Genomic DNA, 21790 nt, shown 5'->3' with positions numbered 1-21790 from the left:
GAAGCAGAAGCAGAAATGCGAATCTAGCTATCTCCTATTAAGCCACACACTAAAGAGATTTGCAAAAATGCAAATCAATGCTACTCTTCCTATTAGATATTTTTGTTTGTTTAGGAATACAGTAATTATTTTTCATTAAAAATGTTATTTGCCCTACATGTTGTGAGTTTATTGTTGTTTTAATAAAATAACAAATAGTTTTTAAATGTCTTAGTTTTCATTTGTAGTGTGGTAAATAGCAGTAAACATAAACCCTATATATCAGAAATACCAGAAACAAAAACTCTTTGGGGTCCTCAGTAATTTTTAAGAGTATAAAGAGGTCCTGAGACCAAAAAGTTTGAGGATGCTATTTCTTTTAGAGGTAGAGGAGACAGAGAAATAGTTGTATGCTTCTTTAAAAGGAGCCAGTAATATGATTGCATACACTCTGTGATATGATATTTCCCAGAAAATCCCTCAAACCTTCGTGTAAGTGATCAGACTACAGAAATTATTTAGGCAGCTTGATGTGTGTGTGAAAGAAATTCATGAAGGGATTGGGCTAACGATTCAAAGGAAAGATGAAAATTCATGTGTCTAGTTTTAGTTGTTCTCAACATTGGTTGCATCTGTGGAGCTTTATAAATTAGACTGATGCTCTGGCTGCACTCCATTGCTACTGAACCAGAATCTGCAGAAGTAGGGCCTGGGTTTGTTTGGGTTTTTTTTCTTTTAAGCTCCATATGTCCTTCTCATACATGGCTAGTAGTGTTAAACTGCTGCTCTGGTGGAGCTGAAAATGTGAAAGGACCTTCATAGAGGTAGTAGTTGAAGTAATGAGAATGAAGGTACTCTAGAAAGACGAGAACTTTCTAAAGGGGCTGATTGGATGAAAACCAAGAAAAGACTATTGCATGAAACATGACAGTGACAGCGTGAAAAATACAACCATTGCTAAAACTGAGATAGAGCTAGTGAAGTTTGTTCAAAGATAGAAAAGGAGGAAGGAGGAAGGGATGATCTAGGCTTGTTAGAAGGTAGAGGATAAGAAGCCACTGGAAGGAAAGAAAGAAAAGATGGTAGAACAGGGCTTCCCTGGTGGCGCAGTGGTTGAGAGTCTGCCTGCCGATGCAGGGGACACGGGTTCGTGCCCCGGTGCAGGAAGATCCCACATGCCACGGAGTGGCTGGGCCTGTGAGCCATGGCCGCTGAGCCTGCGCGTCCGGAGCCTGTGCTCCGCGATGGGAGAGACCACAACAGTGAGAGGCCCGCGTACCGCAAAAAAAAAAAAAAAGATGGTAGAACGGGTGATGAGTATGGGAACAATGACTATAACAGTCAGAAATAGAAGGCGCCCAGGAATAGAATTCTATCCCATACTTGTCTCCTTTTATTCTTGTTTTTTTTTAAATTTTATTGAAGTATAGTTGATTTACAAGGCTGTGTTAATTGCTTCTGTACAGCAAAGTGACTCAGTTATAGATGGATAAATTCTTTTTCATATTCTTTCCATTATGGTTTATTATAGGATATTGAATATAGTTCCCTGTGCTATACAGTAGGACCTTGTTGTTTATCCATCCTATATATATACTAGTTTGTATCTGCTAATCCCAAACTCCCAATCCTTCCCTCTCCCTCCCCTTTTATTCTTGTTAATGAGATTTTCTCATGAGTCTTTTTCGTCTACGCCTCAAACTTTGGTATAATAATGGACTCCTCCTCTCTTTAAACTTTCTCTTTGTTCTACTAATTCATTCATTCTTTTGGAATACGTTCAAATTTCTTTGTTCCTTTCCCAGTCCCTTATCATGTTGTGTTTGAGTGTTGCGATAGCATCTGAAATGGTTTCACTGCCTTCTCTCTCTTTCTTCCATTCAGTATAACATACCGCTTCTAGACTGTTATAATCTGATCATGAATTCGGCGAGCCCCCCCTCAGTTCCCTTTCAAGTATAGTCTTTTTTTTTTCATCTTTATTGGCATATAATTGGTTTACAATGGTGTGTTAGTTTCTGCTTTATAACAAAGTGAATCAGCTATGCATATACATATATCCCCATATCTCTTCCCTCTTGCATCTCCCTCCCTCCCTCACACACTCCCTATCCCACCCCTCTAGGTGGTCACAAAGCACCAAGCTGATCCTCCTGTGCTATGCGGCTGCTTCCCACTAGCTATCGGTTTTACATTTGGTAGCGTATATATGTCCATGCCACTCTCTCACTTTGTCCCAGCTTAACCTTCCCCCTCCCCGTGACCTCAAGTCCATTCTCTAGTAGGTCTGCTTCTTTATTCCCATCCTGCCCCTAGGTTCTTCATGACCATTTTTTTTAGATTCCATATATATGTGTTAGCATACAGTATTTGTTTTCTTCTTTCTGACTTACTTCACTCTGTATGACAGACTCTAGGTCCATCCACCTCACTACAAATAACTCAGTTTCTTTTTATGGCTGAGTAATATTCCATTGTATATATGTGCCATATCTTCTTTATCCATTCATCTGTCGATGGACATTTAGGTTTCTTCTATGTCCTGGCTATTGTAAATAGAGCTGCAATGAACATTTTGGTACATGACTCTTTTTGAATTATGGTTTTCTCAGAGTATATGCCCAGTAGTGGGATTGCTGGATCGTATGGTAGTTCTATTTTTAGTTTTTTAAGGAACCTTCATACTGTTCTCCATAGTGGCTGTATCAATTTACATTCCCACCAACAGTGCAGGAGGGTTCCCTTTTCTCCACACCCTCTCCAGCATTTATTGTTTGTAGATTTTTTGATGATGGCGATTCTGACTGGTGTGAGGTGATACCTCATTGTAGTTTTCCATTCACTTCTTATCCTTTTCTCTAGACTGTCTCTCAAATCACTGTGGTTGCCCATGTCTTTGTACTTGTCACTTTATGCCTCTCTCCCTATTCACATCTTGCCTGTTTTATACCTAGCTCAGAGCCTGCTTTTTCTGTCATAGCTGTGTTTTTCTCTTTGGAAATGTACCATAGATTATATTCTACCTTTTATTATTCTTTAATTTTTATATATAACAGTTTGGAAAATGCTCAATTTTTCGAGCCACAGACTTGCACTTAGATCATGGCTCTGCCATTTTCTAACTGTGCCCTCTGGGTAGTCACTGTTCTTCGCCTCACTTTGCTCACTTGCAAAATTGAGATGTTAGCGTCAATTTCATCAAGTACTCATTTAAATTAAGGTACTCAGAACAGTGCCTAGCACAGTGGTAGCTGCTTCATTATTTAATACAAATAAAAATAGCAAGTAGTTGTAGATTTAATTTGAATATACAGGTTTCCCCAACATGCTTAATCTTTGTTTGGTTGCAATTCTAGAAGGGAATCACACATAGAACAGCAATAATTTGATCCTAATATTTAAAAAAATTGTATCTTTATTGCTTTTTTGCTGATTATAAAAGTAATAAAATCAGCACCTTTAGTACTGAGGCAGAGCACCCAAAAAGGGAACAAATCTACAAGAACTCCTTACCACACTGAGTTGCCGTGCTGGTGGAATTCACTGGGAAGTGATCTATAGGGGTGATGCAGCTTTAATTTACTGGAGGATGAGCAGGGCCAGAATTAGAGTGATGCCTAGGACTAGATCTAGATAGATACCGAGGGCCTAATATTTAAGGTGTCACTCATTCTCAGATTTTATGCCCTAGGCGCCTCTCTTGCCTCACCATAGTCTCAGCTTTCAGGGGAGGGATAATGAGTGCCACTGGGTGTCCTATGCCACAGGAGCAAGCCTTGAGGTGCACACTGGAACTTAGAAGAGAAGCTCCTTCTTCTTCTAGAGTCCCTCCAGTGCCCTCTGCTGACAAAGCTTAACATCGTGCCAGCTGGTAAGAGATGTTCCAGTAACAGAAGTGGGACAGTAAAGAGTGAATTGAGAGCTGAAAGGCAATAAATTGGTAAATGGTTCAACCATCATAACATAACAGGTTTTTCTAACTGTCTAGTTGAATTCTGGTCTCAAAGTAGGTACACCATAAAAAAGCATTATGGAATTAGATAAATTCGACAGTGACATATACATGATTATGGCTTAAGAGATTCATCACACACAGTCCTGAGAAATCCTACAGTAAACTATTTTGACTTTGTTTAGTTTGACTATGAAACAGGTTGGTAGACCTGTTACCACATTGCAGGTGTATAGTATTATACAGGATTCCATTCTAAAGACATTCCCCCCCAAATTAGAATTAAGATAAGCATGCCCAATATCACAATTGTTACTTAGCGTAGTTCTCTGGAATTTCTGGCCATTGCATTAAGAAGTAAAAGAATTTGAGGTATAATTATTGGAAGGAAGAAGGTAGTATCATTTGTGGGTAATATGATTGTCACTCAGAAATCCCAAGAAAATAATTTGAAAGACTATTAGAACTAATAAGTGAATTCAGTGGAATGGCTGATTAAAAGCTATTAATTAAAACCTCAGTAGCTTTCTGTAATCCCAGGAATGACAATATGAAGATTATTAATAGATAAGGGATCTTTTTTTGTGATTGACAACAAATGTATAAAATACCTAGTAATAAGCTTAACAAGAAATGTGCAGGACCTATGGGAGGAAAAGCTTGAAACTTTACTGAGCCAATTTAGTGACAGAAGAAGACTTGAATAAGTGGAAAGATGTAACGTGTTCCTGAATATTGTAAAATGTCGATTCTTGATAAATTAATTATAAATTTAAAGTAATTCTTCTATCAAAGCATCAAAGGAAATTAGAACTTGACCCTAGAAAACTGGTTTATGAACATGATAGTTTGTGAATGGAAGAATACAGATAGTCAAAAAACCCATGGAAAGTGTTCATTATTACTAGTAAACTACCAAATACAAGTTGTTTTTTTTTAATCTCAAACGCTAAATGATAAAGATTAAAAACAATAATATTTAAAGTTGTCAATGATACGGAAAAAGTGGCACCCTTATGTTCCTGGGAATATAAATAAATATAGTTATTCTGGAGGGGATTTTTTACAATATGAATCAAAATCCTTTAGAATTTGCTTTACTCTTTGATACAGCATTTTGATCTTTGGAAATTTATATATTGAGGAAATATCATGGATGTGTATAAAAATGTTATCTGTAGTGTTATTGCAATGTTATTTATAATAGTGTAACATTAGAAGTAACTAAAATGATTAGTATGAATATTAAAGACATAGGATTAATATTCACAATACAGTGTTAATGTAGACTACAAAGTAGTATATGGAGTAGTGAAATGTGGTTGCTGGAAGATTGACTCAGTCCATTTTCTGGGCACATGGTACTACAAAATTGTGAATTACCTCATGTGATAGTCTTTTGAGTTGCTTAAAGACAGTTGAAACTAAAAGTGTTAATTCGAGATGTATGTATACAAGTAAAAGACTAGAAAAATATAAAATGTTAGTAGTTGTTGTCTCTAAGTGGTGGGCTAATGGTGGTGGCTTTTATATTCTTATTTGTACTTCATATGTTTTTAAGATTTCTGTACTGAGCACGTTTACTTTTTCATAATTAGAAAATAAGTATTTAAATAGGTAAGATACATAATGGAAAAGCAAAGTCAGTAATATCATATGCCGCAGAGATTAAAATATATATCCATTGGAGTTTACTGCAGACTTTAGCAAAAGCAGTTTGAATATAATAAGACTGAAAACAAAGAAGCCAGATTGCAACATCGTAAGAAAATAGGAGATGAGATAGTGATTCCACTCTGGATCAGTGCCATCCAACAAATAAAATATGAACCACATATTAATAATATATTTTATTTAACCCAGTACATCTAAAATATCATTCTAACATATGATTAATATAAAATTATTAATGAAATATTATACATTCTTTTGTTACATCTCAATTCAGACTAGTCATATTTCAAGTACTCAATAACCACATGTGGTTAGTGGCTACCATGCTGCACAGGGAAAGTTGAGACTGTTCTGTTTGTTGAGAAAGTAATGCCAAAGAGAGGATAGCTGGGGGGAAATGTGAGAATCCTCTAGTCCTTTGCAGTCCATTACAGCAGCAGAACCCTTTCCAATAGCTTATTGCCTCTTTAAAAATGAAATATTTTATGTAATTTTAAAGAAGTTATATAAATAGTAATATAATAATAATATAAGAAATATTATATGAATAATAATAAATGAAAAAAACTCTCATATCCTCCACCCTACTTAAGAAATAGAATATCCTGTGACCTGTGTGTCACTCAGTTGCAGTCTTAGATTGATTTTTTTTTTTTCCTCCTCTCCTCCAGGTTTTGGTAAGAATAGTCTGAGCCGTAGAGGAAGAGTGATGCCTGGAAAGAGACGTCCTTATGGAGTTATCACTGGCCTTGCAGCTAGGAAAGCAACTGGAATTCGAAAAGGAATTAGTCCTATGAATCGACCACCTCTAAGTGACAAGGTAGGATGATGGCTAATCTGAGTCAGAAACTCTTTTCCTTACAAATGAGTCTGTATTCAAAACAGAAACAGACTCAACAGACATAGAAAACAAACTTACAGTTACCAAAGGGGATGGAGAGGGGGGAGGGATAAATTAGGAGTATGGGATTGACAGATACAAATTACTATACGTAAAATAGATAAGCAACAAGGATTTACTGTATTATCACAGGGAACTATATTCAGCATCTTATAATAACCTATAATGGAAAATAATCTGAAATATATATATATTTATGACTGAATCACTTTGCTCTACACCTGAAACGAACACAATATGTAAATCAACCATACTTCAATTAAAAAAAGAGAAAGAAACCCTTTTCCTTTATTCGTACTAATATTTCTGTGAATGAGCTTGAGAGAGCATTTTATTTGAATATTTTGGGTTTTTTTTAATATAGTACTTTGGGGCTTATATAAAAAATTCAATAATTAAATAATAATTATTGTCATTCATGAAGAATACCTAAATTTCCACATTCTCAAATATAAGTTTTTTTAGAGGTTCTTGACTTTCCCTGTGTGTGTGTGTGTGTGTGTGTGTGTGTGTGTGCAGTTTTTAACGGGATAGTGTGTGTCTGCAGTTTTTAACAGGTTATTGACGTATAATTTTATAGTATAAAATTCATTTGTTTTAAGTGTACAATTCAGTGAATTTTAGAAAATTTATAGAGTTGAACAATCATCACAATAATTAATTTTAGAACATTTCTATCACTCTAAAAAGAAATCTCAAGTCCATTCACAGTCATACCCTGTGATATGCCCCAGGCAACCACTAATCTACTTGCTGTAGATATTTTATAAATTTGCCTTTCTGGCATATTTCATATACAGGCATACCTTGTTTTATTGTACTTCACTTTATTGTGCTTCACAGATACTGCGTCTTTTTACAAATTGAAGATTTTTGGCAACCCTGCACTGAGCAAGTCTGTTGGTGCCGTTGTTCCAACAGCATTTGCTCACTTTGTGTCTCTGTGTCACATTTTGGTAATTCTCGCAATATTTCAAACTCTTTCATCATTACATTTGTTATGGTGATCAGTGATCTTTGATGGTACTATTGCAAAAAGATCACAACTCGCTGAAGTCTGAGATGATGCGTAGCATTTTTAGCAATAAAGCATTTTTAGATTAAGGTATGTACGTTGTTTTTTTAGGCATAATGCTGTGGCACACTTAATAGACTACAGTATAGCATAAATATAAATTTTTATATATGGTGGGAAACCAAAAATTCATGTGACTCACTTTATTGTGATATTTGCTTTATTGCAGTGGTCTGGAACCAAATCCCCAGTAACTCCGAGGTATGCCTGTAAATGGAGTCATACAATAGTATGTAGGCTGGCATTTAGCCATAATACTTTTGAGGTTCATCATGTTGTAGCATGTCTCAGTACTTCATCTCTTTTTATTAGTGAATAATATTTCATTGTATGAATATTTTGTTTACCCATTCACCAGTTGATGGACAACATTTTGGTTTTTTCCACTTTTTTGGGTATTGTGAATATGTTGCTGTGAACATTGCCTGTAAGTCTGTATGGACACAGGTTTTCATTTCTCTTGGGTGGATACCTATCTCCCCTAGTTGATACTTTTAATTAGAGTTACAATTATTTACCCACCATAAATTAACTACTTTTCAAATCTTAACTGAATTTTTAATTACATCTCAATGAGTAATTTTTGAATTGGCTGTATAAAGCATTACTTAAAATAGTTTCACAAATGGTTTTTCTTTAACTTCTTATGTTTAGTAAGTCTGAGCCACCAAGGAATTTAATGTTCCACCCTGCTGTTTTTTAACCCCTTTTGTTTCTCTGATTATGAAAGTAATACATATTTTAATACAAAAATTCAGGACATTCATTTCTTAAATTGTCTTAAGTATCTGTATTCTGGTTAACCCCAACTGTCTTCACCCCTTAACTTTTCAATTCTGCTATCACCAGCAGCTATTCTCTAAAACTTTATTACAGAACTTGCTCCAGTAAAAATTTTAAGTTACCACATGTGGTAGTCTTTTGAGTTGTTTAAAAATAGTGAAAATTGAAAGAGAATGTGCTGAATTGTGAGATCCTTTTATTTAAAGTTTGAATGATTTTGGAAAAGGTATGGTTTGAAATTTGCTGTTTCTTAAGAACCTTTCTCTCAACCTGAATACAGATTAATGTCTCAACAGAATCGACTGTGGTACTTGTGAAGCAGATCATTTTCTAGCAGTTTAGAAAATTTTTTTTTACATATAAGTAACTTAAACCATCCTCTTCTATTCATTAAAGAAATTACCTAAGTAAGTTAATTGTCCTTGAATTGCTGCATATACTTAGAAATTTTATACCATAAAAAAAGTCCTGACCACAATTAGACTTTTTGTTACTTTTTCTCTTCCTTTCCACAGTTTCTATGAATTAGTGAGATTTTATTTCAATAAAAATGTACATTTTCTTACCTATGAAGTGAATTACTAAGTGGGAAAGATAGCATACTCATTTACATTACTATTAATTACTGAGAGAGCAAATGGCTATGCCTGGAGAGGAATGGTTGTCTCTAAGAATGAATTTTCTTTTGTTTAGAGAAAGTCAGCTTAAAATATCTGCCAAGTAAAAGTTTGTAAGGGATTCTTCTACTGGAATATATAACCTTGTCAATGTCAATACTGTAACTTTTCTGTTTTAGGTTCACAGTTTCCTAAAACTGAGGGTATGTTATGTTTTGTAGAACTTTTAACTTGACTAATAATACTAAACCATTTAGTACTTCTGTGAACTTAAAAAATTTTTGTTGTTGCTGCATATATAGCAGTTATCTTCTGCTAATGGGTAGTTTTGATCTTTTGTCTGATTTTGACAGTTTATAAATACCTTATCTTCATACTATGGAATTCTATTCAGCAATAAAAAAGGAATAAATGTTAATGTGCAAGACAGTGTGGGTACATCTCAAAACATCATGCTAAGCAAAAGAACACAAACACAAAACACTATGTACTATGATTCTGTTTATTTGAAATTGTAGAAAAGGCTAAACTATAGTGACAGATCAGTCATTGCCTGGGGTTAGAGTCAGGTGGGGGAAGGAAATTGACTGGAAAGGGGCACAGGGAAACTTTTAAGGGTAAGGGTACTGTTTTATATCTTGATTATGATGTGGTTCCATGATTACATGTAATTACCCAACTTCATCAAACTGTACACTTAAAATTTTATTGTATGTAAATATTACTTTAATAAATAGCATTAAAAATAAACTACCTTAATTTCTTTCCTTCAAGGAATAATTTTTATCTCAAAATTCTGTAAGAAAAACTTATCCTTAGATATTTTTTATAAACACTTTTATACACATGTACAAACCTTAGATTCATGGAACACAAATTCCCCATATATTAATAGATTGTTAAAGTTCTTGTCCATGTATTCATCATTTACTTCATGTTGACTGAATACTCAGTATGTCCTAGACGCAAGGGATTCTGCAGTAACCCAATAGAAAATCCCTGTCTTCATGGAGAACTCAAATATTAAATAATTTATCACACAAATAACTATATGATTATAATATGGCAGGTATTTTGAAGGAAAACAACATGTGACAGTAGTATCATAGGAGGAACTTTTACATTTACCTATAAAATGAGCCTTGGTATTTTTATTAAAGACAAAATACAAAGCTCGGAATGGGCCATCATTAGTTTGATTTCATAGCATTTCTTCTGTACTCTTAATATTCTTTATTCCTCCATTTACTTCTTTTCCAAACATTCATGAAAATGAAGACTATCGTAATTTTTGTGGGTTTTAGTCAATCAATATTTATGTGATACTTCTCATATTCTTTTTTTTTTAACTTTTATTGGAGTATAGTTGCATTACAACGTTGTGTTAGTTTCTGCTGTACAGTAAAGTGAATCAGTTACAGGTATACATATCTCCACTGTTTTTTAGATTTCCTTCCCATTTAGGTCACCACAGATCATTGAGTAGAGGTCCCCTGTGCTAAACAGTAGGTTCTCATTAGTTATCTATTTTATACTTAGTGGTGTATATATGTCAATCCCAATCTCCCAATTTGTCCCATTCCCCCCTTCCCCTCCTTGGTAACCATAAGTTTGTTCTCTACATCTGGACTCTATTTCTGCTTTGCTGATAAGTTCATCTGTACCATTCTTCTAGATTCCACATATAAGGGATATTATACGATGTTTGTTTTTCTTTTTCTGATTCACTTCACTCTGTATGACAGTCTCTGGGTCTACCCATGTCTCTGCAAATGGCACTATTTTGTTCCTTTTTATGGCTGAGTAATATTCTATTGTATATATATACCACATCTTCTTTATCCATTCCTCTGTCAGTGGACATTTACGTTGCTTCCATGTCCTGGCTATTGTAAATAGAGCTGCAGTGAACATTGTGGTACATGACTCTTTTTGAATTATGGTTTTCTCACGTTATATACCCAGTAGTGGGATTGCTGGGTCGTATGGTAGTTTTATTTTTTGTTTTTTAAGGAATCTCCATACTGTTCTCCATAGTGGCTGTATCAATTTACATTCCCACGAACAGTGCAGGAGGGTTCCCTTTTCTCCACACCTGCTCCAGCATTTATTGTTTGTAGATTTTTTGATGATGGCGATTCTGACTGGTGTGAGGTGATACCTCATTGTAGTTTTGATTTGCATTTCTCTAATAATTTGCGATGTTGAGCATCTTTTCATGTGCTTTTTGGCCATCTGTATGTCTTCTTTGGAGAATGTCTATTTAGATCTTCCCCCCAGTTATTGATTGGGTTATTTTTTTGATATTGAGCTACATGAGCTGTTTGTATATTTTGGAGATTAATCCCTTGTCAGATTCTCAAAATATAAGAGAATCTAGATTAAATAAAAGATATAGTCCATATTGTCAGAGACTTTAGAAAAGACTTCATGGGAAATATGGAAACCTGAATTAGGCTTTAATGATGGACTGAATTTATATATGTAGAGGGAGAAAAAGTGGACATTTCCTGTGCTTATTTTCTATGACATTGAGTTTTCTTAATTCTTGTTTTTCTACTCAGACTTCTTTGCTATCACAACCTCCCTTTTTCCTTCTCACACATTTGTTTTGGATCTTGGCTCTCTTATCTCTTCACTTGATATCAAAATCATATTTATATAAAAGATTCCCTAATTTACATTTCTGGCTCTTTAGAGGGTTCTTCTCTTGAGTTCCAGAGCCATGTTTCCTCATCACCTGTGCATCCCTCAGAATACCTCAAACTGAACATAACCAAAATAGAAAAAAATTCATTCTTCTGCTTGAATTCTTCTTTTGTTGCAAGTATTTTAAGTGTAATGTAGTTATCTTTTTCGTCACTTAGACAGGAAATATTCAAGTTGTTTTAGCACAACCTGTACATCTAAGCAGTGGTCAGTCCCTGTCCATTCTGCCTCAGAAATGTTTATTATAGTACGGTATAGAGCAAAAAGCAATCTAATTAACATAGTTTCTTGCTTTCTGAAAGAATATAGAGCGATATTTTCCAGCGTTAAAAAGGAAGGCAAACCTTCTGAGACAAAATGAAGTACAGAGAAAACCAGTTGCAGCTCTCAAGAGACCTAACCAGTTAAATAGAAAGTAAGTACTCAAATATAAGACAGTGTTATGTTATACATCATAAATAAAGATGGACTTCTTGCCCTGAGAGTTCAAAGAAATGAATTTGTAGTGATGTTTGTAGGTATCTAGTCATTTTCAAGACAGATATTTGGGATGTCTGTTTGAAAATCCAATATGGAAGTATTCAGTAATAGCTTCATTATCTCTTGGAACCAGTGTTATTGATGAATTTAACTGATTATAAACGTTTTAAAAAAGCATAACTCTGTGTCTTTCTCTTTCTTGACATATAGAGTAAAATTGCAAAAGGTGATCGTTTTGGTAAAAACACCTCTTCCAGAATTATTCAAAATTGAGAATTCTGAAAGCTGAATTTGTTATATAGTCTCAGTGGCTCTTAATAAAGCAGTGTATGTTATTTGTGGGAAAAGCAAACCTGAAAGAATTTTGCATGAATGCTTCGTAAGCTGAAATTATTTTTCTATTAATTTAAAAAAGATATAACAGGGCTTCCCTGGTGGCTTAGTGGTTAAGACTCCACGCTCTCAATGCATGGGACCCGGGTTTGATCCCTGGTCAGGGAACTAGATCCCATATGCATGCTGCAACTCAGAGTTTGCATGCCACAACTAAGGAGCCCGCCTGCTGCAACTAAGGAGCCCACCTGCCCAACTAAGACCTGGCACAACCAAATAAATAAATTTAAAAAAAAAAAGTATAACAAAACTTAAAAATTGTGGCCTATCGTTATGGTATTCTGTTCTCTGTAAGGATAAAGTAGTTGACAGGCTGCAAAGTTTTCTTATTATTTCAGTTTCAAATGCCTTTTATTCATCTTTTATAGAAGATAATTCAAAGCAAAAAACCCTGAAATGAAGCTTTTGTATAAGTGGAATGGCTACAATTGCAGCTTTATTCAACTGTCATCTCTTTTTCTTTTGGGAATCATTTCGGAGTACTTTTTTGGAAAAGGGAAACTTCTCAAATAAGAGCTTGTCAATTACATGAACCATTAATGAGCCCATGTTAATTGGGCTGGCAGGGAAATTTTGCATTTGAGCTTCTATAAGTTTGGAGGTAAGATTAGGTGACCTGTTAAACATTTATTTATAAAAATAAATAAGTAGACAGAAATGAAAATTTGTTTTCTCATGTTTTACCAACTTTCTATAGAAACTAGAAAGGAATTGGTGAAAGTCAAGTCAAACATATAATTAAGATTACAATGTTCTAAGCAGGAGAGAGCAAACAGTGGAATAGTGTAAGTTTCTTGTGATTTATATTAATATATGAAGGTTTCTGAGTGAAGGAGAGAAAATTGGAAAAGATGTTATATTTCAAGATTTTCTCTTCATTTTTTGTTTTCAGCGGTTTGACCATGATGTGCCTAGGTGTGCTTTTCTTTGTACTAATCCTGTTCATAAATCTGTACATTTATGTCTTTTACCAAATTTAGAAAGTAGCATTAAAAATGTTATTTCAGTGTCTTCAGAAGAGACCTTACATGTCAGAATATTAGACAGTTGAATATTTGTAAGAAAAATTAGGTCAGAATTAACCACATTGTTATGTAGTCTGCTACAGAGGGAGGTATTTGTAAATCAGATCTCAATAGCTTCATGTAAACAAGGGTATAATTCAGAGTCTTTGTGTTTAGCGTACCTCAGATTTTCATCCTATGAATTTAAATATTTTTGTTTATCTTTTCAAGATGTTTGAAAGTTGTTAAGTGGCCCACACTATTCATGGTGTACGTGTTTTTGTTGCAGAAATAACATTCCAGCCAATTTTACCAGGAGTGGAAATAAATTAAGTCATCAGAAAGACACTCGTCAGGCAACTTTTCTTTTCAGGAGAGGCCTGAAGGTATAAAAAACCCTTGGTAGTGTTTTCTTTTTACCCAAACAAAGGATCCTGAACATCCACCTTTAGTAATCCTCAATCATAGACATGGCCCATGATTGAGGTAGGGTTTGGGTTTAGAATATGGAGAACATGACATTAGATTAATTCCTTTTTTTGTTTCTATTTTCTCTTTTGTTGTCCTCAGTGGCAGTGTCTTATAAGAATTTAACATGTTATTTAGGAATAAACTTTTTACTACTTGTTCTGATACAGGAACCTGAACAAAGAGGTGTTGTTAGAATAGGCACATGCCCTTCTCCTGCATTCACACACCACACTGGGTTATAAAGTTACAGAGCAGGGTAGCTCTTTGGATTCAAATCCTCTGCTTTCTATGGGATCCTCTGCTTTCTATGGGATCTACTGCTTTTTTTTTCCCTTCAGGTTCAGGCCCAGTTGAACTCAGAACAACTGCTAGACGATGTAGTAGCAAAGAGAACTCGTCAGTAAGTTTCAATTTGTTTTTCAAGATGTCATTTCAAAACTCCCAGAATAGTAGTGACCCAAATTACTTTGTACCCCAGTCGAAAAGAAATTAAATGAGACCCAAAGTGAATTAACCATTGAGCCCGAAATAAATAAATCCTATGTTGTTTTTGGTTTTTCCCCAAAAACCTTTTTCATTTTCACATGTCAGTGTTGTAAGTTTTAGCACCAAATACATTACTCTGTATTTTAATTTTTTTCTTGCCTGTTTATTCCTTTTTAATGAAACAGCTCTTTATTTTTTTATAACTACTTTCATACAAATGAACCAATTCAGGGAATAAATAGAATAAAATCCAGTAGCGCTTTTAGAAAATTTATAGATTTTTAAAAACAATAGGATGTTTTCTTTTCACATATTGTTTTTTCCTCCTTACCCCGTGAAGGTTTTTTTCAAGAATGTATTTTTGTCTGTTAGAATTGCACTCCCCAAGTGTGAGTTGTAACACTCCATCAATATGATCAGGTTTTAAAATTAAATCATTTAAAATTATGGCTACTTCTGTGAAAACAGAGCATATAAAACATGATCATTGTCCAGATATGATGCCATCTATAATGGTCATGATTTTGAGCAATTGGCGTGTCAGAAAGGCAACTATTTGAACTTGACGCTGGCAATATTCTTTTGCACAGGAGTCAGGCATTGGAAACCAAAAGAAAGGAAATAATGATCATGACATATTTGCTTCTGCAATAAACAGTATTTACATAATTGTAATAATGTAAATGCAGCTTATTTGTTTTGAACTTTAAGAATCAATCTGTAGAAGAAAGCACAAAATACTTAATTTGGTAACAGTGTGATATAAATGTCAGATTTTGACCAACATAAATATAAAAGTAAAGCTGATAAAAAGTGAGAGGTACAAAATGGGTGAAGAGCTGGAGGGAAGGAATTAGAGATGCTACTGTCCGTTTATACAAAGTGGGTAGGGGATAATGTCAAGAGACACTACTAAAAAAAGAGATTTTAGTATATTTAAAGTTACAATGGAAGTAAAATAGTGATATAGCCATCAAAACGTTTAGAGGTAGGAAGAGAAACTAGAGGATAGTGTAATGAGCTGAATCCTTACCATAGCAAGATAGTATTACATATGCATTTTGTTTAGTGAACTGGAAGTAACTAACTAGCAAGCAGGAAAAACAGGAAAGGTTAAAAGTGCTGCCTCTGGGGAACAGAAAGGGAGAATAGTGGGGTAAAGGACTGTTGTTTCTTATTAGAAGCCTTTCTGTATTATTTGATTTTTTTATGTGCATATATTTGTTACACTGAAAAATATTTAATAAATTCAGGTGTCTAGTTCTTACACCCAGGATGCTGATTAATTATATCATGGTGGGGCCCAGGTGTCTGTATATCCTAAAAAACTAAGAAAAAGTAATGGCTACTTTAAAATGTATGTTTTAATGTGGAATACACTATAGGATTCATAAACTGTCATTTTAATGAAATTTTTGGTTTTTTGAAACTAGGTGGCGGACTTCCACCACAAATGGAGGAATTTTGACTGTATCCATTGATAATCCAGGAGCAGTGCAGTGCCCAGTGTAAGTCTTTTTTAGATTTTGCAAAAATTATAACTTCTCTATATAAGATAATAGAGAAATATTTGACTTTTCTTCAGAGTATGATGGTTATGTTAGGATAAACTGAGACAAGGGTAAAAAGTAATACTTGTGGTATAAAGTGGAAATAGTATAATATAAAATTAAAGGTAGGGGATTCCCTAGTGGTCCAGAGGTTAGGGCTCGGCAGGCGCTTTCACTGCTGAGGCCCAGGTTCAATCCTTGGTCAGGTGGAGAACTAAGATCCCTCAAGCTGCACAGCATGGCCCCCCAAAACAACAAACAAAAAAATCAAAAATAGCAAAAAAAGTTAAAAGTAAAAGCTCCCTGATTCCTGGTTCTACAGCCCCAAAGTAACCACTTTTAACAATTTCATATATTTATTTAAAAATTGGTGCCCATATAACATACTATGTACATCTATTTCTTGTGTATAATCATAAATGAGATAATACCATGCATACTTGCTCCCTTCTCCCCCTCCCCCCAGTATGCTTTGGACTTCTTTACTTTTCATTACATACAGATCTACCTTCTTTTTAAAGGCTTCATAATGTATTCTTTTATCTAGATGACCTTAATTTAGTTAACCATTCCATTATATGTATTGCATTATAAACTTTCTAGGTTGAAGCCGGAAGTGATGTTGCCTAGGGATGGGGGGTGAACTGAACCCCGATTTGACAGGCAAGATGTGAGACTTAAAGCACAGGGCCGGAGGTCAAGGATGCATTTCAAGAAAGTTCTAAAACCATATCATCAAATTCAGCCTGATAGTTGACCTAGCCATAGACCAGACCATAACTGGCACTCTTAAATTTTTCACATCAAAAAGTATCAGGAATGAAAATCTAAGCTCTATACTTAAAATTTAAAGTCCTGTATCAGCCAGTAGTCTAGCAGATTGGCTAGTTTCTTGGAAATTCTTGCAGACGTACTCAGGCTTCTAACACAGCAGAGGAAAATATCTCTTTGTTGATATTTTTCACATTATGTGTGTGACCCATTAGTAGGTTATGAAATCAGTTCTGTGAGATGTGATGAACATATTGTAAAAATAAAATAAAATAATAAAATTTTTTTTCAACTTTCTAGGTTTATGGAGTTTTGTTTTTAACTATCTAGCCATTTTAATGATTGAAATGAAAACCTAGGATGATTCTCTACGATTTTAGAGGTTGCTTTATTTTAGTAGAAGATCAAGACTTGGAAATCGCCAATCCTTCCAAATTGTTGAAAAGTTTGTAGTTCTACTTACAGAGGTATTCTGTGAGCGATTTATAAATTTTAGTCTCTAGATTAGTCAGTCAAGAACCAAGTATTTTTTTGAATTCAGCAAGGTTGCGGGATACAAGATCAATATTCAGAAATCTGTTGTGTTTCTATACACTATAATGAAAAGCAGAAAGAGAAAGTTAAAGAAAAAAAAATCCCATTTAAAATTACATTTAAAAAATACCTAGGAATAAACTTAACCAAGGAGGTGAAGGACCTATATGCTGAAAACTATAAAACGTTGATGAAGGAAATTGAAGATTATTCAAAGAAATGGAAAGATAATCCCATGCTCTTGGATTGGAAGAATTAATATTGTTAAAATGACCATATTACCAAAAGCAATCTACAGGTTTAATGCAATCCCTATCAAAATACCCAGGACATTTTTCACAGAACTAAAACAAACAATCTTAAAATTTATATGGAACCCCGAAAGACCCCAAATTACCAAAGCACCTGCTGAGGAAAAAAGAACAAAGTTGGAGGTACGACCCTACCAGACTTCAGACTATACTACAATAGTCAAAACAGCATGATACTGGCACAAAAAAGGACACATAGATCAATGGATCAGAATAGAGAAATAAAAGCCATGTACCTATGGTCCATTAATCTATGAGAAAGGAGGTAAGAATGTGCAATGGAGAAAAGACAGTCTTTTCAACAAGTGGTGCTGGGAAAACTGGACAGCCACATGTAAAACAATGAAATTAGAACATTCCCTCACACCATATACAAAAATAAACTCATAATGGTCTAAAGACCTAAATGTAAGACATGAAACAATAAAAATCCTAGAAGAGAAAAAAGGGGAAACACCCTGACATAAATCACAGCAGTATTTTCTTGGATCAGTCTCCCAAGCCAAAAGAAATAAGAACAAAAGTAAACAGATGGGACCTAATTAAACTTAAAAGCTTTTGCACAGCAAATGAAACCATAAACAAGACCGAAGGACAACCCTCAGAATGGGAGAAAGTATTTGCAAACGAAGCAACTGACAAAGGATTAATGTCCAAAATATACAAGCAGCTCATGCAGCTCAATATGAAAAAAACAGCCCAATCCAAAAATGGCTAGAAGACCTAAACAGACATTTCTCCAAAGAAGATATACAGGTTGCCAACAAACACATGAAAGGATGCTCAAGATCACTAATCATTAGAGAAATGCAAATCAAAACTACAATGAGGTATCACCTCACACCAGTTAGAATGACCATCATCAAAAAATCTACAAACAATAAATGCTGGAGAGGGTGTGGAGAAAAGGAAACCCTCTTGCACTATTGGTGGGAATGTAAATTGTTACAGCCACTATGGAGAACAGTATGGAGGTTCCTTAAAAAACTAAAAATAGAACTACCATACGACCCAGCAATCCCACTACTGGGCATATACCCTGAGAAAACCATAATTCCAAAAGAGTCATGTGCCACAATGTTCATTGCAGCTCTATTTACAATAGCCAGGACATGGAAGCCACCTAAATGTCCATCGACAGGTGAATGGATAAAGAAGATGTGGCACATACATACAATGGAATATTACTCAGCCATAAAAAGAAACGAAATTGAGTTATTTGTAGTGAGGTGGTTGGACCTAGAGACTGTCATACAGAGTGAAGTAAGTCAGAAAGAGAAAAACAAATACCGTATGCTAACACATATATATGGAATCTTAAAAAAAAAAAAGTGGTTCTGAAGAACCTAGGGGCAGGGCAGGAATAAAGATGCAGACCTAGAGAATGGACTGGAGAACATGGGGAGGGGCAAGGGTAAGCTGGGATGAAGTGAGAGAGTGGCATTGATATATATATACTACCAAATGTAAAATAGATGGCTAGTGGGAAGCAACCACATAGCACAGGGAGATCAGCTCTGTGCTTTGTGTCCACCTAGAGGGGTGGGATAGGGAGGCTGGGAGGGAGACGCAAGATGGAGGACATAAGGGGATATATGTATATGCATAGCTGATTCACTTTGTTATAACGCAGAAACTAACACACCATTGTAAAGCAATTATACTCTAATAAAGATGTTTAAAAAAAAACACACATAATGGTCTAAAGACCTAAATTTAAGACATGAAACAATAAAACTCCTAGAAGAGAAAAAAGGGAAAACACCCTGACATAAATCATCGCAGTATTTTCTTGGATCAGTCTTCCAAGCCTAAATAAATAAGAACAAAAATAAACAAATGGGACCTAGTTTAACTTAAAAGCTTTTGCACAGCAAAGGAAACCATCAACAAAATCAAAAGACAACCTACAGAATGCAAGAAAATATTTGCAAATGATGTGACTGACAACAGGTTAATATTCAAAATATACAAACAGTTCATACAACTCAATACCAAGAAAACAAACAATCCAGTCAAAAGGTGGGCAGAAGACCTGAGTAGACATTTTTCTAAAGAAGGTATACAGATGGCTAGCAGGCACATGAAAAGATGCTCAGCAGTGCTAATTGTTAGATGCAAATCAGAACTACAGTGAGGTATCACTTCACCTGTCAGAATGGCTGTCATCAAAAAGTCTACAAATAACAAATGTCGGGAAGGATGTGGAGAAAAGGAAACGGTTGGGATATTGTTGGTGAGAATGTAAATTGGTGCATCCACTGTGGAAAACAGTATAGAGGTTTCTTAAAAACTAAAAATAGGGACTTCCCCCGTGGGCCAGTGGTTAAGAATCTGCCTTCCAATGCAGGGGACGTGGGTTCGATCCCTGGTCAGGGAACTAAGATCCCACATGCTGTGGGGCAACTAAGCCCGAGCACAGTGCAACTGCTGAGCACGTGAGCCACAACTAGAGAGCCCACATGCCGCAACTAGAAAGCTCACCCACTCTGGAGCCCACGCACCACAACTAGAGAGAGAAGCCCACACACTGCAACAAAAGATCCCATGTGCCGCAGTGAAGATCCCACATGTTGCAACTAAGACCCGATGTAGCCAAAAATAAAGTAAATTAAAAAAAAAAAACTAAAAATAGAACTACCATATCCAGCAGTTCCAATCCTGGGTAGATAGCTGGAAAAAACGAAAACACTAAATCAAAAAGATATGTGCATCCCAATGTTCATAACAGCACTATTTACAGTAGTCAAGACATGAATGGATAAAGAAGATGTGGTGTGTATATATATATATATATATGTATGTATGTATATATATCTACATACATGTATGTATGTATGTATATATGTATACAATGGAATATTAGCCATAAAAAAGAATGAAATGCTGTTATGCAGCAACCTGGATGGACCTAGAGAATGTTATGCTTAGTGAAATAAGTCAGAGAAAGACAAATACTATATGATATCATTTATATGTGGAATCTATTATAAAAAAATAATACAAATGAATGTATATACAATGCAGAAACAGACTCAAAAGGGGAGAGAGAAGGGAGAAGGAAAAAATTAGGTGTTTGGGATTAATGTACAAATTACTATATATAAAATAGATAAGCAATGAGGATTTACTATGTAGCACAGGGAATTATACCCATTATCTTGTAACAACCTATAATGGAATATAATCTGCAAATACTGAATCACTATGCTCTATACCTGAAACTAACACAATATTGTAAATAACTATACTTTAAAAAATAAAAAGAACCAGGTTTTTGGTTTTTTTTTTTCTTTTGAGAATGTAAATAAAATAGCCTTCATACATTTGAACATGTGTACAAGTCAAGATGTCTTATGTACCAAATGATTTATTTTTCTTCTTTTGATTGTTAAACTGGTCTCTTTTTAATTTTTTTCTGGTAGAACTCAGAAACCACGATTAACTCGTACTGCTGTGCCCTCATTCTTGACAAAACGGGAGCAATCTGATGTAAAGAAAGTTCCTAAAGGTGTCCCCCTTCAATTTGACATAAATAGTGTTGGAAAACAGGTAAATTTTTTTTCCCTGTATTTCTCTGGGCTGTTCACTGAAAACATTTTAATTAACAAAACAAATGTTGTATAATGAATTAAATAGGATATCCTAATGCTCCTCAACCCCAGGAAACCACTGGTCTATCTGTTTTCTGTCTCTAGATTTGCCTATTTCAGACATTTCATGTGAATGGGATCATATAATATGTGAACTTTTGTGATGGGCTTTTTTCATGGTTTATCCATAATGAATATCAGTTGTGTTTTTTTTTTTATTGCTGAATAACATTCCACCATATGGATATACTGTGTTTTATTTATTTATCAGTTGATGGACATTTGGATTGTTTCCATTCTTTGTCTATTGTGAATAATGCTCCTCTGAACATTCATGTACATATGCTCACACAAAAACCTGTACATTCACATACATTTGTGTGTTTGTATATGAGTATATGTTTTTATTTCTCCTTGGTAAATACCTAAGAGTGGATTGCTAGTTCATATTGTAATTCTGTGTTTAACCTTTGAGGAAGTACCAGATTGTTTTCTGGAGAAGTAGCT

At 34.8% G+C, this 21790-nt stretch overlaps 1 protein-coding gene across 1 annotated transcript in view; it reads left to right on the top strand.

Annotated features, from left to right (window-relative positions):
* The window catches only part of FYTTD1 (forty-two-three domain containing 1), a 32434-nt gene that overhangs the window by 7488 nt on the left and 3156 nt on the right, over positions 1–21790 (top strand). The window contains exons 3-8 of the mRNA XM_030859238.3: positions 6277–6425; positions 11993–12105; positions 13857–13953; positions 14377–14438; positions 15958–16032; positions 21116–21242. Coding sequence (XP_030715098.1) covers positions 6277–6425; positions 11993–12105; positions 13857–13953; positions 14377–14438; positions 15958–16032; positions 21116–21242 — 623 coding nt within the window. The remainder of the gene's footprint in view (positions 1–6276; positions 6426–11992; positions 12106–13856; positions 13954–14376; positions 14439–15957; positions 16033–21115; positions 21243–21790) is intronic.

Source organism: Globicephala melas, chromosome 4, assembly GCF_963455315.2.
Source record: "Globicephala melas chromosome 4, mGloMel1.2, whole genome shotgun sequence".
NCBI classification, from domain to species: Eukaryota; Metazoa; Chordata; class Mammalia; order Artiodactyla; family Delphinidae; genus Globicephala; species Globicephala melas.
Note: the sequence above shows the minus strand (reverse complement) of the source record. Positions and strands in the feature narration are given on the sequence as shown.